Consider the following 21546-nt stretch of genomic DNA (forward strand, 5'->3'; position numbering starts at 1 on the left):
CGCCATGACGCGTGCCCCAGCGCTTCCCGCCAATCGTGCCACTTCAGTCTCGTATATATGTATATGGCGTTGGCGTTCTCCCGGATCGCTGCTGCCGTTTGGCGGATCTCCACGAGGATCGGGGTGAGTTTAGGCCTGGTGGCCTTGCAAATCCGAGGTCCGAGAAGCGGACGGTCGGGGTCGGCCGTGCTCGGCTTCGGCGGCGTCCGCGAAATCCGGGCAATTTCGCATCGTCTGCTCGGGCGGGCCTGCATCGCGCAGGCTCGCCCAAGATGGCCGGTCCGCGGCCGCCGTTCCTCGGTGTTGCGCGGTGGTGGTGATGGAGGCCCGCTCGGTACCGATCGATACCGAGCCCGCCACCGCCGCCGAAGCCGAATACCGGCCATGGCGGCTAACGTTGCCGCGCGTCGACGTGACCGTGACGCGTCGTCCTGAGGTAGACGCTACGAGGAGGAGGCCGCGGTGCGATGATAAACGCGAGCGCGGGGCGTGGTGCGAGAGCGTAGCCGAGGCGCGCTGCCTCCCCGCGAGAGACGTGTGTGACGTGTGTCGTGTGTCGTCGTGTCTGCCATCCACTCCACGCGCGGGACACCCCAAGGTGCGTACGCAACTCGCGACTTCCACTGGGCCTGCTCCATCGCGTTACCGCGTTATACCGAGCGGTCGTCGTACCCGGAGGTGGTGGTCTCTTTTGCTTTTGCGTGCCTCGCCTCGCCTTGCCGCGTGCCCTGCGCATTTTCATTGCCCCCCCAAAGTAGTATCGGCCCGAATAAACGCGCATATCCCCGCGTCTCCCTCCCTCCCACCCTTCCTTCCTCTTTCCCTCTGTCTCTGTGTGTTGCGTTCTTTGCTCTTTCTCTCTCTCGCCGCCCCCTTATATACGCGCGCGTTCTTTATCGCGCGTTGTCTTGTTGTCGCCTGTCCGTCTGTCAACTTTGCGTGCGAGATGTCACGAGCAAGAGGAGTAGGAGGAGGAGGAAGAGAGACGCCACGCTGCCGCCGCCACCGCCACCGTTTTCCGATCATTCTTGCCCATCGATTATGTTTTTCGACTTTGCGCCTCTCGTCCGAATGCATACGCGCTACCTAGGAGTCGCGTCGTCGTCGGGGAGATGCGTCGCGGCCAATGTCTTCCGCGCGAGAGGAGGCCCATCGGAGACGAGCGGATGTTTTCTCCTCAGTCGTGTGAAATGTATACGAAATGTATATTATATATATATATATATATATATTATATATATAATATATATGTATATTTATGTATGCCCCCAAAAGAGAGTTGCTTGCTCGTAGTTTTCTCCAAAGTCGAAACACGTGCTTTTATTTTGCTCCAAACACCCAATGTGTTCCGGTTACATCTCTTTCAATAATATAATGCTTGGGAATAATATATATCCACGTCTCCGATGTCTTAACGAGTGAAATTTCTACCCGTTTATGCAATTCGATATTTTCAACGATTTTTTACCTTATAGGATATTTTTTCACAAAAAAACCATATTCTCTGTTTCGTCAGACTAAGGTGATGTAGAGGAAATTGAAACTGCCAGATCGAGACGACGCGCGACGACTTTCTCTATATCACGAGTGATTTCAATATACAATAAACGAGTGACGAGGAGAAGAAGATGGTATCTCTGCCTAACGCAGAGACCGGCACAATGGATAGAATCTCGGACGATGACGACGATGATCCTAGTAGCGGATCGGAGGCTTACGAGGATGGGGATCTCCTTTCGGCTGCTATGAATGATGACGTCACGGCCCAGCTCGCTGCAGCAGGTTGGCAAAAAAACATTGATGGTGATTTCTCATTTTTTGCTTTTTCAGTTTTTGATTTCCACTCCTAATCACTTTTATTTACCGCATCAAGCACAATTAGCAGGATGTCCTCGAGATATTGTTTATCGTTATGGGTAATATCCTGTATCGAGATCAAAGTTCAAGTAAGAAGGGTTGAAGAGAGACTGTTTTGTTATGTGTACAAATAACTGTAGCTTCTATTCAAGAAAAAAAAAAAAACGAACAATACCTTTATAAATTATATTATAAATATCGAATTAATATATTAATTTATTATTTTACATTTGCAAAATCTTTTTGTATTGATCTTTTTTAAGAGATTAATTCTTATATAGATCTCTTTATCAACTTAACGCAACTTAATAATATTACAATCTCTTATGCATATAAGACTTATTTGAATGTTATTATTTTCAAAGCAAGAGAGAGAGAGAGATTCTGATATTAATAAAATTTTTTCTAATAAAAATATATAGTTAGCGTTCTTATAAAGTATTGTCTTGATGCTTTTCTAATTCTATACTGATATTATTTACTTATAATTAATATAATTAATAATTTGTTTGTCAATTTCTTTTTATTTACATTTACAATGTGTGTGGTATTTTTACTTGCTTTACATTACCAACACTGAATGAACGATAGATTGTCTTCATAGTCACTGATTGAGACAAACTTGCAGTCTTACCGTGAAAGTTTAAGAGTTTTGAAATAGGATTGGAAATAATTCAAAATCAATTCAAAAAATGAGGCAATCTAGACAAATTATGTTCATTGTATTGTTTTCATCTCAAATTTTAATTGTGAATGCAATCCTATATTTTTCTCTGTCCTCTCACCTGTAGATGATGCACTAGATGTGAAATATCCTATGTAGATTTTTTGTATATTTATAAAATTTCCTTTTCCCTGTTATTTGTTAATCCATATTTACAAAGATTTTTTTATTTCTCCCTTAATGACAATTATTTCTATTTTGCAATTATTTACAATACCACAACTTTTTATATGATTTTTCAAGCACGTTTTATTTCATCATTGCTCATGCATCTTTGTTTGATTATAGTATATCTTTGATATGTCAATGTAATTCGTCGAAATAAATTTTTTTGCTTTGTGTAATTTATATTATTCTTTTTTCTCATTATTAGCAATTCGAAAGTATTTTCAGAGAATTTATTTTTCTTTTCTTTTTGATTATATTGACATATCGAAAGGCATAGAACTGTAACGATCAAAACATTTCTTCTGTATTAAAAAATCTTTAGGGCCTATCGGCGTAGCTGCAGCTGCTGCCATTGTATCAGCCAAAAAGCGGAAACGACCTCATAGTTTTGAAACTAATCCCAGTATCAGAAAAAGACAACAGAATAGGCTTTTAAGAAAACTTAGAGTAAGTCTATAATATGGATATTATTTTATATCATATATATATTGCAGGCTTTATATAAATTCTCTTTTTTTACAAGTATTCTTACAAAAATTCCTACAATTCTTATAAAACTATCGTGAAAAGATTTGATTTCATAAAAAAGTCAATATTTATAATTATATAATAAAATAATGTCAAAATATAATATATATTTTGTTATTTATATAGTGTAATATATATTATAACTTAATATATTGTATATATATATATATATGTGTGTTTGTACTGTTACATATTTATTTTAGAATTTTACATACTGCTATAAATTATTACAGCAAACCATTGATGAATTTGCAACGCGAGTTGGTCAACAGGCAGTAGTGTTAGTGGCTACACCGGGCAAACCAAATAGTAGTTACAAAGTGTTTGGAGCGAAACCGTTAGAAGATGTAGTGAAAAATCTAAGGACCGTTATCATGGAGGAACTTGAAAACGCGCTTGCACAACAAGCACCTCCACCCTTGCAAGAGGACCCGACACTGTATGAATTACCGCCGCTGATAATCGACGGTATACCAACCCCGGTGGAGAAAATGACGCAGGCACAACTTAGAGCCTTCATCCCGTTGATGTTAAAGTATTCCACTGGTAGAGGTAAACCTGGTTGGGGAAGAGATAGTACGCGACCACCATGGTGGCCCAAGGAATTACCTTGGGCTAATGTCCGGATGGACGCGCGATCGGAGGACGAAAAACAAAAGGTGCGTAAGAACCGATATAAGAACAGTTTCGATTCTCTCTGTATGATATCACTGCTTTAATTGAATAGTCTGAAATGTAGCTAGATAATTTTGATTAAATAAAAGTACATATATCAATAATTCTTTCTTTGAAAAAGAATTACAATTTTACTCAAGAAATATATATATATTTTAATAATTTTTTACTTATTTCTTATATTTGATAGAACGATTTGACGAACATAGATTGCTCAACGCGACAATCTAATCGAAATGTATTGTATCAATTATTTCAGATCTCGTGGACTCACGCACTACGGCAGATTGTAATAAATTGTTATAAATTCCACGGAAGGGAAGATCTTCTGCCGGCGTTTAACGAAGACGATGATAAGTCTAATGTCCTGATACAACAAGCGATGCCTCATTCCTCGTCACATCCGTCGCATTCGTCGAGTCAGGGGCAAAACGGAGGACAGTCGCAACAGACGGTGGGAGTTGTTCGCCTCAACAGCACGGATTCATCTAAGGGAAATTCTTCGCCAGCACAAATCATAGCCGCGTCTCCCACAACTCTTGCCACTGCCACTCAGGTGGGAGTGGATGGAGTGAATGAAGAAATAAAAATAGAAATTAAAATAGAATTGCATGAAACAACATTTGTAGATTAGTGATTATTCAATTTCAATTTTGTGTACAGCATTCTTATTTTGACATCTGAAAATATCAATTTTCGTATCTTGATCTCTAGTCTTTCAAAATTTAGTGTTTACTCATGTTGTTTCTATCTAGTTTATGTCTCGTAAAGGAAGAATGAATTGAGATAATTTTGAACATTATGCTTTATGAGATATCGTGTTGATTTTTGTTGACGTTTTGTATTTGGTTTCCCTTATTTGAGTTCCTGCTTTTTTTGTCATTCTTTGAGATAATTCGTTAAGAATATTGAATCTTAAAGAAAGGATATGTTAAAATAAAATAAAACTTTAATTTTCATATAGTTACAATCTATTGCGGAATTATTTAATAAAATGAGTTTTTATTTGTTTATTTCAAATTATTATAATTATAAAAAACAAATTATAATTAAACTGTAATGTTTAATCTGTAAAATTATAATTAAAATGAATATGTACAACAATGTTTTTCAACGCAAAGTTGTACTTCTGTTTCAAAAAGCAAGAGTTAATGTCATTCTGTGAAAAAATGTAACTGTAACAAAGTCTACTCATTTTAAAATTTAAGATAGTATTTGAAAAAATCAATTTTTCTTATAACTTTTGCTTTTTTAGTTACAACAATAAAGTTTTATATATATAAGATTAATTTTTATTTTTATAATCTTTATACGTCTGTTTAATTTAAATAATTTAGTTCTTTATTTTGACTTCCGCTAGATTGATAATTTATGAAATTTTGCAGCTCTGATAATGAACATCGAATTCAGTAATCTAATCTATAATTGTTCAACAGTTGACAGCCCAATATCCAACAACTGTATTGCAGACAATAACAAATCCTGATGGTACAGTTTCGATTATACAAGTGGATCCCAGTACACCGATCATTACTTTACCAGATGGTACGACAGCCCAAGTTCAAGGAGTTGCTACTGTAAGTATCCTCCAAAAACTTTATATCTATGTCAAATTTTATATAGCATGTCTCATGAATTTTATAACATTAGTTTCTAAGGAACTCTCGAAGATGTCTATATATTTTAGGACAAGTATAAAAAAAACTTTGATAAATTGTTTGGAAGGTTATTTTGAGTTAAAAAAATATCATAAATATATAATCTGATTTATGTTTACTTACATATAATTCTCAATATCTCTATACTTATTTAATTATTACAACAATTTGAAGTTTAATTATTGTCATGGTTCAAAAACAAGCGTGATATAAAAAACCAAAACAAAATAATATCAAACATAAATTCTGATTTACATACATATACATATATATGTATGTATAATAGAAGCTTTCTAGCAAGAAAAGACAAATGGATACGATGTGATGTAATTGGCCATTGAATAGCAATATTTAAAGTTCCGAAAAATGTTCTATTTGGTAACTAATCGTATGACATTGTGTTTATGTGTGTTTCTTGCTTGGAAAGCTCCCCCCAAATACATATATATAAAGGCTAATATAAATAAAATGCAGGTGAAAGTGCGAGATCAATATATAGATAATCATTAAAAGCGATATTTACAAGAAATTTTTTCATCTTTTATTTCTAGATGATCTTTATTCTAAAAAGAATACAAATCAAAATTAATGCAATAGATAATATAAAGGAAAATCGAATGGTAGCAAATGTATAAATTAATACTTTATCTCACAAAAGATGTAATTTTAAACGTTCCAATTTGTTTTTAAAATTTAATATTTTATTGGACTCTACTATTTTTTAAGAAATTGCTTTTTTGTGAAAAAAGGCAATTTCTTAAAAAATAGTGTAGAGCCCAAGATTAGATTAGATTAGAGACAAGAAAATTTAACATTCTTTTCTTAATGTCATACAATTAAAAAAAAAATCAAGTCAATGTACAAATACGATTGTTTTGTTTATGATTGCATTTAGATCCATACAAGTCAAGGAGAAGTGCAAGCATTAGCAGAAGTAGCCGGTAGTACGGATGGTACTAGTGTGGCCGTCGATCTGAATACCGTTACAGAAGCGACATTAGGTCAAGACGGTCAAATCATCCTCACCGGAGAAGATGGACACGGTAAAACAGTTTTTTATAGGCTCTGCACCGTCGCCGGCCAGGAGATGATCGAGCAGTGACTCATTTTTTTTTTTTTTTTTTTTTTTTTCTTTCTTTCTTTTTGTTACTTGCATGCTGTCTGCTATGCTCCAATCGGGAATCATGTCTATGTGTTGTACTACTTTGTATGTACGGAGTAGGATGATGTGAAATAGAGTTTATGTATTTGCCTTGTATTGTACATATATACATAGCAATTTTATATAAATGGAGCTATGCACAGCGCTTTATTTGAAATCTTATTCTTTAAGAATCCAAAAAGCGCGTTTATATGTGACTTTGGAAGAAACTACGGAAAAATATTAATTAAAGAAAAATATCTGCACTTTGACATGTGATTTAGATTACATCATTTATTTGACATGTTTATGTGCTACATTATACTACTTTATTTCGAATTCTTTCAATTGTAAGAGATAAGAAATTCGTTTATATATAATGTACATGTAGATATATTAAAATTTTCTCTCATAAATATATATACATACTGCTGTTTGTGAAAACTGCAACACAGCTAATATCATTATTCCTTTATAGTGTTGCAATTTTCATAAACAGCAGTATATATATATATATATATATATATAATGCATGTAATACATGTTTGTACATAAAAGAAATTATTTTATTATTATTATAATGGCTGTACATGTCAAATTACTCTTCTGTAAAGTTTGATTAAAAAAAAAAAAAAAAAAAAAAAATACAATGTGCAGACAATTACATAAAGAAAACACGTATCTCTCGCTATTGGATTCTTAAAATTTTCAACTCAATAAACGGATAAAAATGAAAAATTAAAAGGAGAAGACTAAAGGATACCGCAATAACGGAAGAAACTGTCCTGCGATTATTATATTTACCATTATCACTGAAGATTGGTCTACCGACTTCAATTAAATGAAGAGAAATAAACTTGCTGTACATAGAGTATTTTTTGTTGATGTTTCATTATTTTTTATACATCTTAGCAGCCCATGTGTTTAAGTTGCTTGTAATAAATAATGCATCAGTCGTACTGGCACTTTGTGTGCTTTTCGAAATTTCTCATGCGATACCTGAAATTTTAGGTTTTTTTTACAAACAGCTTAAACACTTACGCTGCCCCTTATAAACGCCTTAGTTTTCTTAGATAGAGCGTTAATTATTGTTTCCATTTTATTAAGTTAAAAAAGTGTGTCAGAGAGAGAATTATCATAGTATTAAATCAAGTATAAAGTATTAAATCTGTTTCTCTCTCTTAACACATATCACATTAATTAAATAATATTATTTTTATATTTTCAAATTGTTTTATATGTACGCAACATGTATGATTCTGCTTCTTAAAGTTTCTTCTAAGGTCTCGATCCTTAACTGACACATCGTAAATTGTCATTCTTGTTTCCCTTATCCTCTAGCCTGTATCTGTACGCCTAAAATCTGTAATTTATACATATGTATCTTCCATCTCGATAACGATAACAATTAATTCCGTTTTAATATTCCTTTTTTTTTCGCAAAAAAAAAAAAATCTGACAGAGGATGCAAGATCAGTTAAAAGAAAAAAAATGTGTCAATTAAGGATTAATAATACAATAATACGTTCGATTAAACTAGTAGTTTAATTGTTACAATAGAAGCTAAAATTATTCCGAACATAAAGATTGCGTAGTGCAAACAGCACGATTTTTAATCATGCACAGATCCAATCATTGGTTCGATTTTAGCGCTTTGCAAACAGCTTCTTGACGTTGTCGCATTGTGAGTATAATAATTGAGATATTTGTTTATAATTTTCTCTTTACATTCTCTCTTCCAGTTTGTGCAATACAAATCACTGCGCACTCCGAATCACGGACAAAACGCGGGACGTTAACCGCGTGTTTGTTTCAGGATATCCTGTCTCAGTCTCGGGAGTGATCACTGTGCCAGTGTCCGCCAGCATGTATCAGACTATGGTGGCCAATATTCAGAGTGACGGTACGATGCAAGTCGTAACGCCGCTGGTACAGGTACCCAAGGTAGAGCCAGGAAACGGCGAGACAACCATCGAGGCCGTCACTATACAGGGTCACCCTATGACGATGATAAACGCCGCCGGAGAGCATCAGGTCCTTCAAGTAATATCGTTGAAGGACGCCAATGTTCTGACGAAGGCTATGCAAGCCGAGATTGTTAAGGACGAGGATAGCCAACAACAACAAACTCTATCTAGCCCGGAATAGACGCGTGTTTTAAGTGTAATCTAGTTAATCCAAAATCGCGCTCCATATCACCCGCGCGTACCGCCGGTGATACACGGGGAAAGAAAGATTAAAGTGTGAGAGAATTAGTCATGGATTGGTGTTGTGTTCTTTTTTCTCTTTGAGTCACTGTACTTGTGTAGTGTGTCTTGCTCCGACTGCGAACAGCGATTATATCTGAAAGTGAGAATGGACGAGTGCGTAATATTGATTCGATTAAGATTAGTCTTAGAGTATTTGTACTCGAGGTTCATCGTAGATGCTTGAGAGTATTCACTTGCAATTCAATTTCTCGGATATAGTATTAATTTTCAAACAAGTCTATCGCGTCGAATACCGAACGAATGTGTCTCTTTCTATTTTGGCAAATAGTTTGCGACATTATCTATTTCGCATTGTTTTCAATGCTTTCCACCGAAAAATGGAAAGTCGTCGATACACAATCGTACTTTCTGGTATTGCGCAAGCATGTACTTTCGTCTAGTCTTAGAACCAGGTTGATACACACACCAAAGACATGTATTTTTAATTAATTCGAGAACTATATCACGGTAAGCGTGAAAGCTCGATCGCTTCCATAATAGCTCAGTAAAGAAAATTTGTTCAGTTTTTCTTTTTTTACTAGCACAATGTAATCGATCTCAAAATTTGACAAAGGCACGAAGCTTCTCTAATTTACGAATGTTTGTTGTGCCTGGAAGTAAACCAGAAAAATCACAAAATTTCATTTCACAGAAATTTATCGTTTATGAACGGTAAATCTATGTTTACGGATGCATAGAAAAAAAAATAACGCTCGAATACAAATTGAATGAATCGATGCGTTTGAACAGTTGGAGATATCATGTTTGAATTGGAGATGTGTTTCGAAATGTGACATGCGTTTGAATTTTACAATCATCAGAAAATTCCAATCATTGAAAAAAAAATATCGATACAATTTCTTTTTTCTATCGCAGTTATGTAATAGTATACAGAGTTTTATTTATCTCGATCGCTTGGAGTGCATCCGTTGCTTTTCTGTAAATGGTGCGAAGAAATTTTCGCACCGCGTTAAAAAGTAACGACGATGTGCCAGATGGTCAAGATGAAGGGAAATAGCTCCTGTATATGTAATATATACATAAAGAATCGATAGTAGAGATAATGAAAAAAAAAAAAGGAGTTAAGCATTTCTGACGGGTACAAATAGGATGTAAGATGTATGTTTTTTCGAAAAAAAAGAAAAAAAAATCATCATGTTAATGGATTTGAAATTTCAATACGCACCAACGCGAGAGGCGTGTGTCCATAGTCTTATTTTACAAGAATTCTATATTGCACCACTTACTACTATTACTACTACTATTCGCTTCAATTAGCATAATTGATAAGGGGAGCTATCGTATGATTTTTTATCAACGCGATAAAAGAAGGTAGTAAATTATATTTCTATGAATGATTATTTTAATGTCAATCTCTTGAAAATTATCGAATCTATGATCGAACATGTATTTATGTACTAATTTTTTAAAATAGAATACGCGATTGTAAAAACCAGGATTGATATACATATATATTATCCTTCAATCAATTTGAAGGTAATCAAAAGTAATCGATTCTATTTTACATTAAATAGTCTGACTGTGTCACACATGGTATTTAAATCATCAATCCATTTTTATATAATGTATCTAAAGCGACGAAAGGTGTATTTTTTGCGTGCAATCTTGTTTCAATGTTGCGGTGGCAAAAATTGAAATCATCTCTTTTTTGTAATAATTTTCTTTTCTAACTAAGTTATGGGAAAAGGAGGAGTATACTTCTATCATTCATCTTTTTCCCGTTATATATAACGTAAATTATAAATGTATATTGTACATTGTACATGCAACTGCGATTTCATTCTTTAGTTTTGTTTAGCATTGTGTATGTAAATTATAAATTGAGTTGGGAAACTCAATCAGATCAGTATGACATTTATCTTAAAGATCGTAACATTGAAACAACAAACTGCCCTCGAAATCGTGTGTAATAATACCAAAGAGATTTTTATAACATTATAGGAAGAAATAGAGTTGAGATTAGAGATAAATACTATTAAAAACGTATCATAATGACTAGATACTAATTGTTGCGTTGTTTTTTTAAGATTCAAGGCCACTACATTAATGATGTAATATATCAGTATCCACGTATGTAAGATAAACATGTTATATTTTCCCTCTGTTGTTTGTAACAAAGCACACACGGAGCATAAATTAAGTTAAATGTCATTCAAGAAACAAAAAAATGTGTATTACGACTTTAGATAATTATAGACGTATGTGTATATGACTTTGCTACTGTATATCCCAATCTCCATGTTGTATAATTTATGTCATTGTATTGTTATTTCAATTTTGCCTCCACTCTTACTCAAATTAATTACTTGTCACTGAAAGTGAGATTAATAATATTGACCAATTAAATAACAATTTCTTGGAATAGCCTTGTTGAAAATGGATAATCATTTATCGAAAATATTAGATATTTTTGATACTAACTGAATCTTAAATTAAAATTCCGACAAGTTCTATGTATAATATTATAAATTATATATGATTTTTCATGAACGATAGACATTAATTATGACAATCGTTTTTTTATTCAACAATGCTGCTAATAATGTAGGTACATGGAAAGTATAGTTCAGTTTTGTTGAATTATTCCTTATTATATGCACCTAAGGCAGCAGCTAAGAGAACGTAAATACTAATATTTATAATATAATTTTTAACCTGTTACATATGATACTCTGATTCGCAGGCTAATTCCGGCTTGTCGTAACCTAGCTCCTCTGGCGTGCTGATGCCTAGCTCGTCCAAAGTGGGTCTAATCTCTTGAAGAATATAAGGATAAACCTTGTCGGCGTGTTGTCCACCTTTATCTTTCACAGATTCTAGGAATCTTACAGCAAGCGCAAAGTCATTTAATCTTCTACAGGCTCTCAATGCTGCGCATACAATGACTGGTTCCGGCACATTGTCCATACCTAAATAAGATATATAATTGTTAGTTTTTAATTTATTTTATACAATCCATATGTTAACAAGAAGATGTAGACAGTATAAAAATATAAACATGCTTATATTATGATAAATATAGATAATTCAGGATTACGATTTAATTGATATTTTATATCTCTTCTTTTTAACTACACTTTCTATGTTTCTTTAAATTTTCATTTTCTCCATTTTCCCTTCTAAATCAAGCATTTCAATAATCATACACACATTTTGTAACATAAATTGATTGATAAATTTAGAATAAATTTATTTTTGAAATTAATGGAAATGGCGAGGCAGAGTTTTCAATATAATTAACGACTCTGTGTGTGTGTGTGTGTGTGTGTGAAAATAAAGAGCTTATAGTAAAATAATAAAACTTGTGAAAAAATGCAAGTCATATTTTTCAAGCAACTCAGAGTGAACTTCAATCGCATTTTAATTTAAAATTGAATGAAAAAGTATAATGAATGATGATCTGAAGCAAAGAAAGAGTTTTTGAATCGACCAAAAAGAAGCTGTTCAAAGGACATTCATCGCTAATTTCTCACTAGCTTTGCTTGAAAAGTATAAAGCAGTGCGATTAGAAGAAATTGATGTCTCTTTATTCACTTTAAAACTTGTGCTTTTGTCAGGACGAAAGCTGAGACTGAGAATCGAGGTAATGTTAATCCACGACACGAGCTCGAGACTCACCGGCCAGATCATTCATGGCCTTTCGAATCTCCCAGTGATCGATGTCGTTGCGGTTGAAGAAGTTGACGTATCGCTGATCGAACTCCTCGTCGGTCTCCTTGGAACCGTGGGACCCCCTGACGCTCTGGACGCCGACGACGCTGGTGGCTGCCACCCGGGGCACCATCGCCGAGGCCATGCGTGCCGCTACGACGCGCAACATCTTGTCGGCCGAGAACTCTTTAAATTCTTTTCGTTCGAAAAAAATATCCTCCCCCTCGATACCGTCCGTCTTGGTCTGTTGCGTAAACCGGCCAGGACGGAAGTCGACCAACAGGCTGAGTTGGCTTTCGCGGCACGAGATGGCGCGATATTTCCGGCGCGCATTTTTAAACTCGAGCTTTTTCAGGCACTGTCAGAGAAATCATAATTTTTTTTTTTTTCGTGTAAGAGATATGCATTATGCATTAGGATATATTTGTACAAGCTTCCTTTTTCTATCGTAATATTTAGAATATTAGATTTTAAAAAATGATTACTCTATATTTTTTTTATTCATGTAGAAATGTCCTTTTCATGACAAATTCTTCGCAATCGAGCTTCCTTCATTAAAAATCCCGAAACAAGTGAAAACATTAATTTGATGATGTAATTAGTTTGAAACCAAAGGGATATTTCTGATCTCAATGATACTTTTTATGAGTTTATGAAAAGTGTAAGCTAAAATATAGTTTGAATATAATATAATAAACTATTTAATTTTATATCTTAATATTAGCAGATATCATGACGTCAGTTAAGAAACAATCTTTCTTTCTTACAATGTTATTGTATTTACAAAAATTGGATTATAAATCGTACAAGTAGGGTCACTGTTACAAAAAAAATTCGTTACATCAAAAATAATTAGATCCTTACTATGTTTGTAGTAATAGTCATGGTGCAATTTATACGTATATTAGAGGTATATTGACTATTTGTTTTCCCTTCCGCGAACTTATAAAATACAACTTTATACAAAGTATATAAAAGCCGTCTCGCAGGCCGTTTTAAATACACATCTCGAATACTCGCATATGTATACAAAAATTGACTTGACGTAAAGAAATACTTCTCGCTTAATATATTGTACATAATTTCATGCGTGTGTCACACATTTACGTGACGACTTTGCGTGCCGCATATATGCGTGACTATTGGTCACCGGTACTATATATATGTATATATTACACAGATTTATACAACACATTAGAGGTATGAATCAGAATAGGAATAGGATACTCCGTTAAATTAAGTACCGTCATTGTACACGTCGCGTATTTGCAACGTGTATTATTACAATCTCGCTTATATAAGATATAAATAAAAGTATTTTTACAAGTCAACAGATTCGTGCGCGAAATCGTACAAGCACCGCTTCGCACACGCATATCCGCGTGCGAAAAAAAAACGTCGAGGAATATTATTATTATAAAAATAAATAATAAATAGGTAATCTCACACACAGAGATTCGGTATATCGCTCGTAGTCACATACATACTGCGCATTACGTATACATATACATATATATCATTAATATAGAAAAAATAAATAGTAATATCGGAAAATTCCGTCGCACTTCTCGATGAGGCAATTTGTCTCCGCAAAACATTTGATTCCGCAATTATATTTGAAAAACATCGCATATTCTCTAACGGCATAAATCCTTAATTTTTCTAATTAAAAATATCTGTAATAATACAGATATATATAGTTTAGTTTGCTCTCTCTCTCAATTAAGGTATGTGTTTTGTAAATGTTACCTACATCGGTGCTTTTCATTTACTAAACAGACAGAACAGATACTGTCATATACTATCTAGACAGAATCGCGCAATGCGTTTTTATCGATAGTATATGATCCAAACCACCCTCTTATCTCCCGGCGCAAATTAATTTAATAAATTTTTATCTAAAATAGTCTAGTGAATTTATTTATTAAAATTGTACGCGCATTATTGTCATCGATAATACTATCACACATTTAATGCTGTTGAAATATTCGAATAACATGCCGTTTCATTTTATATTGCTTAAAGTTTAATTTTGCGCACACACATAGGCACAATACATATAGATCGAGTGAAAGTCCTACATTCAGTTTTGCTGATGAGAGTGAGATAAAAAAAGGAAAGAAAATGAAAAAGATGAGAGAGTAATCAAGAATCAAAAAAATTTCGTCTCATTCATGCCTGAACAATCTTTTGTTAGAAAGAGACAGAATTCTTCAGATTACATCATCAATATTCGATCTATATATATATATGTCTATGATATCTCTTGATTAAAAACTTTAGTATAATTTACTTAAAACCATTATAGCAATTTGTATATTTATAATATACGTATAGAATATAAATATGGATCCTGATGCTCTAAAAATGCTAATTAAATTGTATTATATTGTATTTAATTGTCAATACAATTTTGCTTCTTATACTTTTGTCTTTCATTTAAAAAAAATTCGGTATAAAAAGTATTAAACACGAGATATTAATGTTTTCCAAAAAGAACTTACATACATTATAAAAATACAATTGTGCGTTGTAATACTTTCGTTTTTAAAGTTTGAGTAAGACAAACATGCATATTGTATTACTCATTCGAGAGAGAGAGGGTAGAAAGAGAGAGAAATGGATGAAAGGGGCGAGGCCGGAGAAAGAAAAGAGAAAGAGAAGATGGAAAAATTATTAATCTATCCTAGTCAGCCTTCTGTATTTTCCCGCTTTGCGTGGTACTTGAGCAGCAGCTGCTGGTCTCCCCGGTTCTTGTTGTCAATGTTTTGGGTTAGAGTCTGAATCCGGCTCCGAACTGGAGCCGGAAGACTCCCCAGCATTAATGTTCGCACTGCAGCGCGCGCTCCATCGACTACCGGTGCCAGTGTGCCGGCATTTTTCACTACGATCCACTCCACCTATGATAATTTTGTCAAAAATAAGCATGCTTTATCATGATACATTGACTTGCAAAGCTATTATAAAATCCTCTTTCAGAGTCTTGCAATGTATGATGTTATGTTTTAGCAATGTGCGATTTTATTCTAATTTTCAAAGAAAGTATGAGACTTTTCTAAGAAGAGCTATTAAAATTATCGACCTGAATAAAAAAAAATTAGATCAAAGTTATTCAAAAGCGAATTCCAATAGTACCTGGTCGCAATTGTTAGTAAAAAAAAAAAAAAAAAAGGCATTTTAAGTTAGTTTAAACATCGGGTAAAAACGGCACTTTTAAATAACATTAGAGAACTTTTAAATTATTTATACTCACTGGTTAACGGTCTGTGAAGCTCGACCTTGATGTTCGCCGTTGCGGTGACCTTAGTGGTGATGTGTGAAGTGGACGGAACCGGTGACGTTCGACTAGACCCGCTCGTGTCCGATCCGCTACAGTTCTGTTAGTCAAAGTGACAGGAGAACACGCTCGTTAGTCATGCTCGGAGAGGATGCGCGACAAATTACACTTCATTATTATTAGGGAAGATACGCTTCCATGCTGATTGATCGATCGCGAGTATCTATTGTTGTAACAACTTTTTCACGCACCTGATTGCCGCATGTGGACGTGGTTTCCACCTTGACTTCCGGTTGAACGATGATGCAAGACTCCTGCGTGCTATGCCACGAGTTAGGCTCTTCCGTGATGGTTGTGAGTGACGGTTCGGCGTGCAACCTGGCATTCTCGATCTTGTGAGACCTCCTGGGCGGCGCGGGAGGCTTGGATCTTCTCACAATGGGCGACGCCGGTGGTGTCGGTGTAGATATACGATCCGGATGATCGTTCGGGATCACTTCTGCTGACGGGCCGATTAGAGACAGCAGAATCGGGAAGAAGAAGACGCCATTTATGAAGCCGACGCCGATCATGCATAACAGTATCAAGAAGAAATATTTGACTATAAAGTCAAATTCGGAGAAGGCAAGCATCACCACGGCGAGCAGCATGGTGAGCGCGCCGTGGACGATAGGAGCGTACATATGCTCCAGAGCTAAGCGCATTCTGCGATCTCTACTGCCCACACTAGTGACGAAACTCTGAAAAAGATTCAGGTAATATTAATAGAAGCGCACGGTCGATAAAATATAAAGATATTGGCATGTATCAGGTAATGTGATCGTAAAGGACACATTGATTATTTATTTTAAATCTTAAAAAAAATTGTACGATTTTTTACTTGTATCATAATTCAATATGAAATGAGGAACCAGAAAGAGAAGCATAAAAAAAGTTCAGTTTAGAAAATATTATAACACTAATATGAGGAAACTTTAAATTATAGTTAAATTACACTTACCAAGCAAATGTGCACCGTGAAGTGAACGGTGATGCCGACGCTGATTACCAGCAGTACGGCGGGCACGGCACTCAGCTTGATGTCAAATAGACCCATGATGCCCAACAACTGCAGAACGACGGCGCCTAGCGAAGTGCCGACCAGCAGGGTGGCCCACATATTCAGCAACAATACCCCAACGACGATGATGCTCGTGATCAAAGCGGCCAGAAGGGCGATTCCCAAGCAGCTCCTCAGATCCATGTATTGTTCCCAGAAGAGAAACGGTAGGCCGGATGGAAAATTTGGCAGGCCGCGCTCCTCGAATCTTTTGCACAGTTTCCGGATGCTACCGATCAATTCTGTGATCTCCTGCGTATCGGTGAGCTTGTGCAGATAGAACGGCATTTGCGCATAAGTGAGCGGCATGCTCTTTGGGATTTTCAGCTCATGATCGTTGGTATAAATCCACTGACGCGGCTCAGGTCGCAGATTCGCCTGCGAGGCACCGTAGGCAAGCGCGTCATTGGACGCCCAAGCGCTCAGGTAGTTGTAGAAGGCGCGAGGATTGATGATACCTTCCGAATCGACCAATCGCACTTGAGTAATCAACGTCTTGTCGATTGGATTGTCCACATAGCCGGTCTGCACAAGTAGCTTATATGCCAGAATTGCTTCGTCGCTCGCATTCTTATACCACCTCTCCTGAGTGATGCAACTGTTGTTATAATCCTTGTCGAACGCTGCTTGTAGATTTTTCAGCCAATCACGGAACATACCGAGCCAGAACTCGGACAGTCCGCCGTTGTCATTCTTGATGACGTTTTTGATCCGCACAAAAGCGTCGTGATACTCGTACAACAGCCGTTGATTGTTCGGGTATTCAAAGTCTCGTTCGGTGATCGCATACATATTGTAGAAGCCAAAGTGCTTCGCCTGGGAGGCCAAAAATGCATGCTCGTTCGAGTTCTGCGGCACCAGATCGGTCAAGTCCAAACCATCGCGTACGCGCTTCGCTTCCAATATGCTGCCGGCCAGTATGATGATCAAAACTATCATGCCGACCACCTTGGTGGCAGGTCGGCTGATGAAGGGTGCATAATGCCGGGCCGCGAGCTGTGTCAGGGAGAAACTCAAGCAGTCATCCTGAGAACAGCCAGTCAAAGCATCCTCCTCAGTGCACTGCTTTTCCAGCTCTACGTCGATATGTCCACCTATCTGCAATAATAAAGGAATTTATTTACAGACAAAGCTCCGTAATTTAAATTTAATGTAAATACGTAAGATATAACATTATCATTTTTCTATTGTTTTATTTTAAAAGCAAGTTTTTTTTATTTTCTTGTATTAACACGTGGTAATCGTTTATTAAATTAAATTTTCAATTTTTATTAATTTTATACGTTAAAATACATTTATCCTGTTCGCTTTAAATAAAATAAGATTCAGTATACACACATAATATGCATACATGTATGTCATTTCATACCCAGGATTCGTTTTGCGTGTTGTGCGATGTTAGGATCTGAGTACAAGTCTCTCGTCTTTCAGGCGGGATCGCCCTGGTGACCATCTGCTTGACCGTGCCGTTACTCTTCATCGAGTATTTGTTCTTGAGATTGGGCATTGCCGGTAAGCAGCAGCAGAGAATGTCTTTCCTGCCTGAGCGCCTACGTCGCAGATCCAGACTGACCATCGCGGGGAAGATGAGCAGCATAGCGGCCAAATTGAACAGCAGCAAGATACCGGTTTGCAGACAGAACGTTCTGAGGGCCGGGATCGGGATGATCGCCGCGGCGAAGAAGGCGGAAACATTGCTGAGACCCGTCAGCAGCACCGACAGACCGGTTCGTTTGAGAACGACTCCCGTTTGCTCGCCGCTGGGCACCTCGTTCACCGACAGCTCGGCGTACGTGTGCGTCAGCAGGAACATGTCGTGTACGCCCAGACCGAGTGCGAGAAACGGCACTATCTGCGTCGTAGTGGCGTTAAACGGAATACCCAGAAGCGCGCAGAAGCCCAATCCTGCGGCTACCGTAGCGCAAATCAGCATCACGCCGGCTATTCCTACTCCGGACTGCGAGCGCACTGGATCCTTCCAACGAAGGAGAGCTATCCCGGAATATAGTAACTGGAAGAATAAAATGGTATTTGTGAATGTGCGTGTATATTAAATATAAATAAATAAGTTAACTAATAGGAAGTAGTTAATTAAAACGAGTGCTGGTGAGTATCTTTAAGATTCATGATATATCACAAATATAATAATTATATAATTATTCAATTACAGAGTTTGATTTCTAACCATAAGCGCGCCACCGATCGCGATCTTCATGACGGACACCTCGCTGTATTTCCCAAGGATGTCATTCAAGGTGGTCGTACTGAAGGCGTTCATGTTGTACGGCATCGACACGTTCATGTCCACCTGCTTCTTCACCTCGTTGCTAAATGCTCTCTGCCAAGTCTCTAGCACCTGGGCTGCTTTTTCCTGTGACCAATCGATATGGTGGACTTTGTAGGTGTTTGCCAGAAAGTCGTACAATTCCCGTTCGCCCATGAGCTGCACTACGGTCTGCAATGCGGCTGCACGAGTCAAATGACCCGTCTTGTTGTGCCTGGCGCCGCCGATTAGCAGCTCTTCCGGCCAATGCATGTACTTGGCCGCGAATCCGTAGCAGCCGCCTGTCAACTCGACTCCTACATCAGGTACCTGTTACAGAAAATAGCATTTTACATAAAACGAGAAAAGCCGCCTTGAGCGGAATTAAATATTTCGACATAGTTTTATACGAAAAAAAAGAGACTCAAAATATAATTCTTTTTGAAACAGTCATTTTTACAAACGAAAACAAACTAAAAATAAGATATCTATTTTGAAAAAATACGCAATATAATAATATTTAAAAAAAACAATATGTAAGATTTAAATAAAGTTTCGATCATTCATGCGTGATTTCAATTTCAAGCACACGTGATTAAAACGCGTTTCTTCTTCTATCCGTCGCCTTGAGAGCCCTTCGGCAACATTTTGTTTTTCATCTATGAATTTCTCGAGCGTGACCGCGAAGGTAGAATCGTGTCAAGTCACGCCAGGAATTCCTCCGGTAAAAAATTATTACAGGGGCAGGGAGACAGGGGACGCGATTCAAGCGACGTTCTTTCCTATAGGGTAGTCAGGGTGCCGTCGGACCCCACAGCGAGAGATTTTATAGAGTCCTATAAAAGGGCATACCAGCCGCGACTTTGGGCGATCTAGCCGCCTCAGGACAGCTTGTCCTTTATATCATGCAAGAACGGATGAGCGTCCTCCTGCCCTGCGCAACGCAACAAAGAATAGAGTCTCGACAACGGAATTATTCGCTGTATCTGGACGCATCTTGGAGCAGAGATTTTCCTTCCCCGATTGTGTATATAGAAATACACAGATGATGTCTCTCTTTCCTTGACTCGAGATGCTTCGATCGAACTTTTTTCTCTCTACAAAAATTTTGTGACCGTAACCATTTTAATCACAAGAACGCGATCCGTATAATCTTTAGGCTTAGAACTGACAAGCTATTGAAGATAAAAAGACTCTTCTCGAGAAACCAAACTCGAAACAAACAGATGTTAAATTCTTCAAATAGTTTTCACAATTTTAAGCAATGATTTATGATTTTTGCCACTTTATGCATAAGAGCATATATCTTAATACTTACTTAATGCTAATTGAATGCAATCGGTACAAGCTAATGTGATCAGAAACAGTTGTCGGAATCAAATTAGAGACGCGCGATTGCATCAAAAATAATATAGACGAGAGACATATACATACAGCAAAGACAAATATACTAAATAAAGCCTCGCGATCGTCCTCACATTGCGAATCGAATCGAATCGACTGCCTCACACCTGGTCGCTGTTACGTAATTCCAGAAGAAGAAGCGTGTAGAATGTAGTCGAGTCATCGGCACGCTTTTCGCGCTTTTTACTCGTGCTCGTGACACCTTCTACCGGACGCGTCTTCTGACGTGCTCGAGAGAGAAACGTGCGCACGAATGCACTGATATCTCTAATTCAGCGGCTAATGTTGATGCGTGTTTCTCAAGTTTTTAACTCGCACATTGAGATAATTAATTTTAAAATTATCGATAAACGAAGACTGACCAGTTATTTAATCAATGACGTTGATCGCAAGATTGATTTGCGTGATTTACGCTAAATTAGCGAGAGGAAATACGCAGCGTTATTACGTCGAAGAGACGAGACGACGCATCGTCTTCGAAGAGACACCCCGTGTATACGCCGATGCCGGTTCTTGACTTAAACATCCGATCAACGTGCCCCGCCTGCAGCTACACTCGAAATATTCCGGAGCGCATGCATGCCGCGCGATGCGTACCGCGTGGTGGTACCATTAAGTGCAATTACTTTAAGTACGAGAGCGCGCATACATCCGTTATGAAAATAGAAATAGACGTGTGTCCGAGGAGGACGGAGAGAAAGAGAAAGAGAGAAAGAAGAGGGGGAGAACCTGGGAAGGGAAAAGGGTGGGGCACACACGTAACTTTGCCGTAGCGATTCACGTTGTGCACGTGTCGGAGCACGCCGGCCGGTGCGTATGTTAATGACACCG

General features: G+C 37.1%; 3 protein-coding genes across 10 annotated transcripts in view; 1 reads left to right on the top strand and 2 right to left on the bottom strand.

Moving 5' to 3' along the window:
• Ewg (DNA-binding protein Ewg) lies at positions 1–11228 on the top strand. 5 transcript variants are annotated; one of them, XM_083038545.1, is made up of 8 exons: positions 1–123; positions 1517–1803; positions 3072–3196; positions 3511–3936; positions 4212–4508; positions 5389–5529; positions 6506–6653; positions 8568–11228. In XM_083038545.1, the coding sequence occupies exons 2-8, from the start codon at positions 1629–1631 to the stop codon at positions 8897–8899; spliced, it is 1644 nt and encodes a 547-aa protein (XP_082894671.1). In that variant the 5' UTR covers positions 1–123; positions 1517–1628; the 3' UTR covers positions 8900–11228. The 5 variants fall into 5 exon arrangements, with proteins under 5 accessions (XP_082894671.1, XP_082894670.1, XP_082894674.1 ...); XM_083038544.1 differs by lacking the exon at positions 1–123 and adding an exon at positions 325–598; XM_083038548.1 differs by lacking the exon at positions 1–123 and adding an exon at positions 330–598 and having other exon boundaries at positions 4212–4406.
• A 296-nt stretch (positions 11229–11524) lies between these two features.
• On the bottom strand, positions 11525–12956 carry Cox5a (Cytochrome c oxidase subunit 5A). Its single transcript, XM_083038552.1, has 2 exons — positions 12640–12956; positions 11525–11930 (listed from the first exon to the last, which is right to left on the bottom strand). The coding sequence occupies exons 1-2, from the start codon at positions 12839–12841 to the stop codon at positions 11680–11682; spliced, it is 453 nt and encodes a 150-aa protein (XP_082894678.1). The 5' UTR covers positions 12842–12956; the 3' UTR covers positions 11525–11679.
• A 517-nt stretch (positions 12957–13473) lies between these two features.
• Positions 13474–21546, bottom strand: part of Ptc (protein patched) — a 55990-nt gene continuing 47917 nt past the window's right edge. For all 4 annotated transcript variants that reach the window (XM_083038716.1, XM_083038713.1, XM_083038715.1 and 1 more), the window contains 6 exons: positions 19234–19641; positions 18418–19059; positions 16950–18146; positions 16201–16689; positions 15926–16049; positions 13474–15572 (listed from right to left, as the gene is read on the bottom strand). In XM_083038716.1, the coding sequence (XP_082894842.1) occupies positions 15433–15572; positions 15926–16049; positions 16201–16689; positions 16950–18146; positions 18418–19059; positions 19234–19641 (3000 nt within the window). In that variant the 3' untranslated portion in view covers positions 13474–15432. The remainder of the gene's footprint in view (positions 15573–15925; positions 16050–16200; positions 16690–16949; positions 18147–18417; positions 19060–19233; positions 19642–21546) is intronic.

The sequence above is a fragment of the Prenolepis imparis genome, unplaced genomic scaffold (assembly GCF_030444845.1).
Source record: "Prenolepis imparis isolate NDT839.2.m4 unplaced genomic scaffold, iyPreImpa1.0 SCAF_5, whole genome shotgun sequence".
Taxonomy (NCBI): Eukaryota; Metazoa; Arthropoda; class Insecta; order Hymenoptera; family Formicidae; genus Prenolepis; species Prenolepis imparis.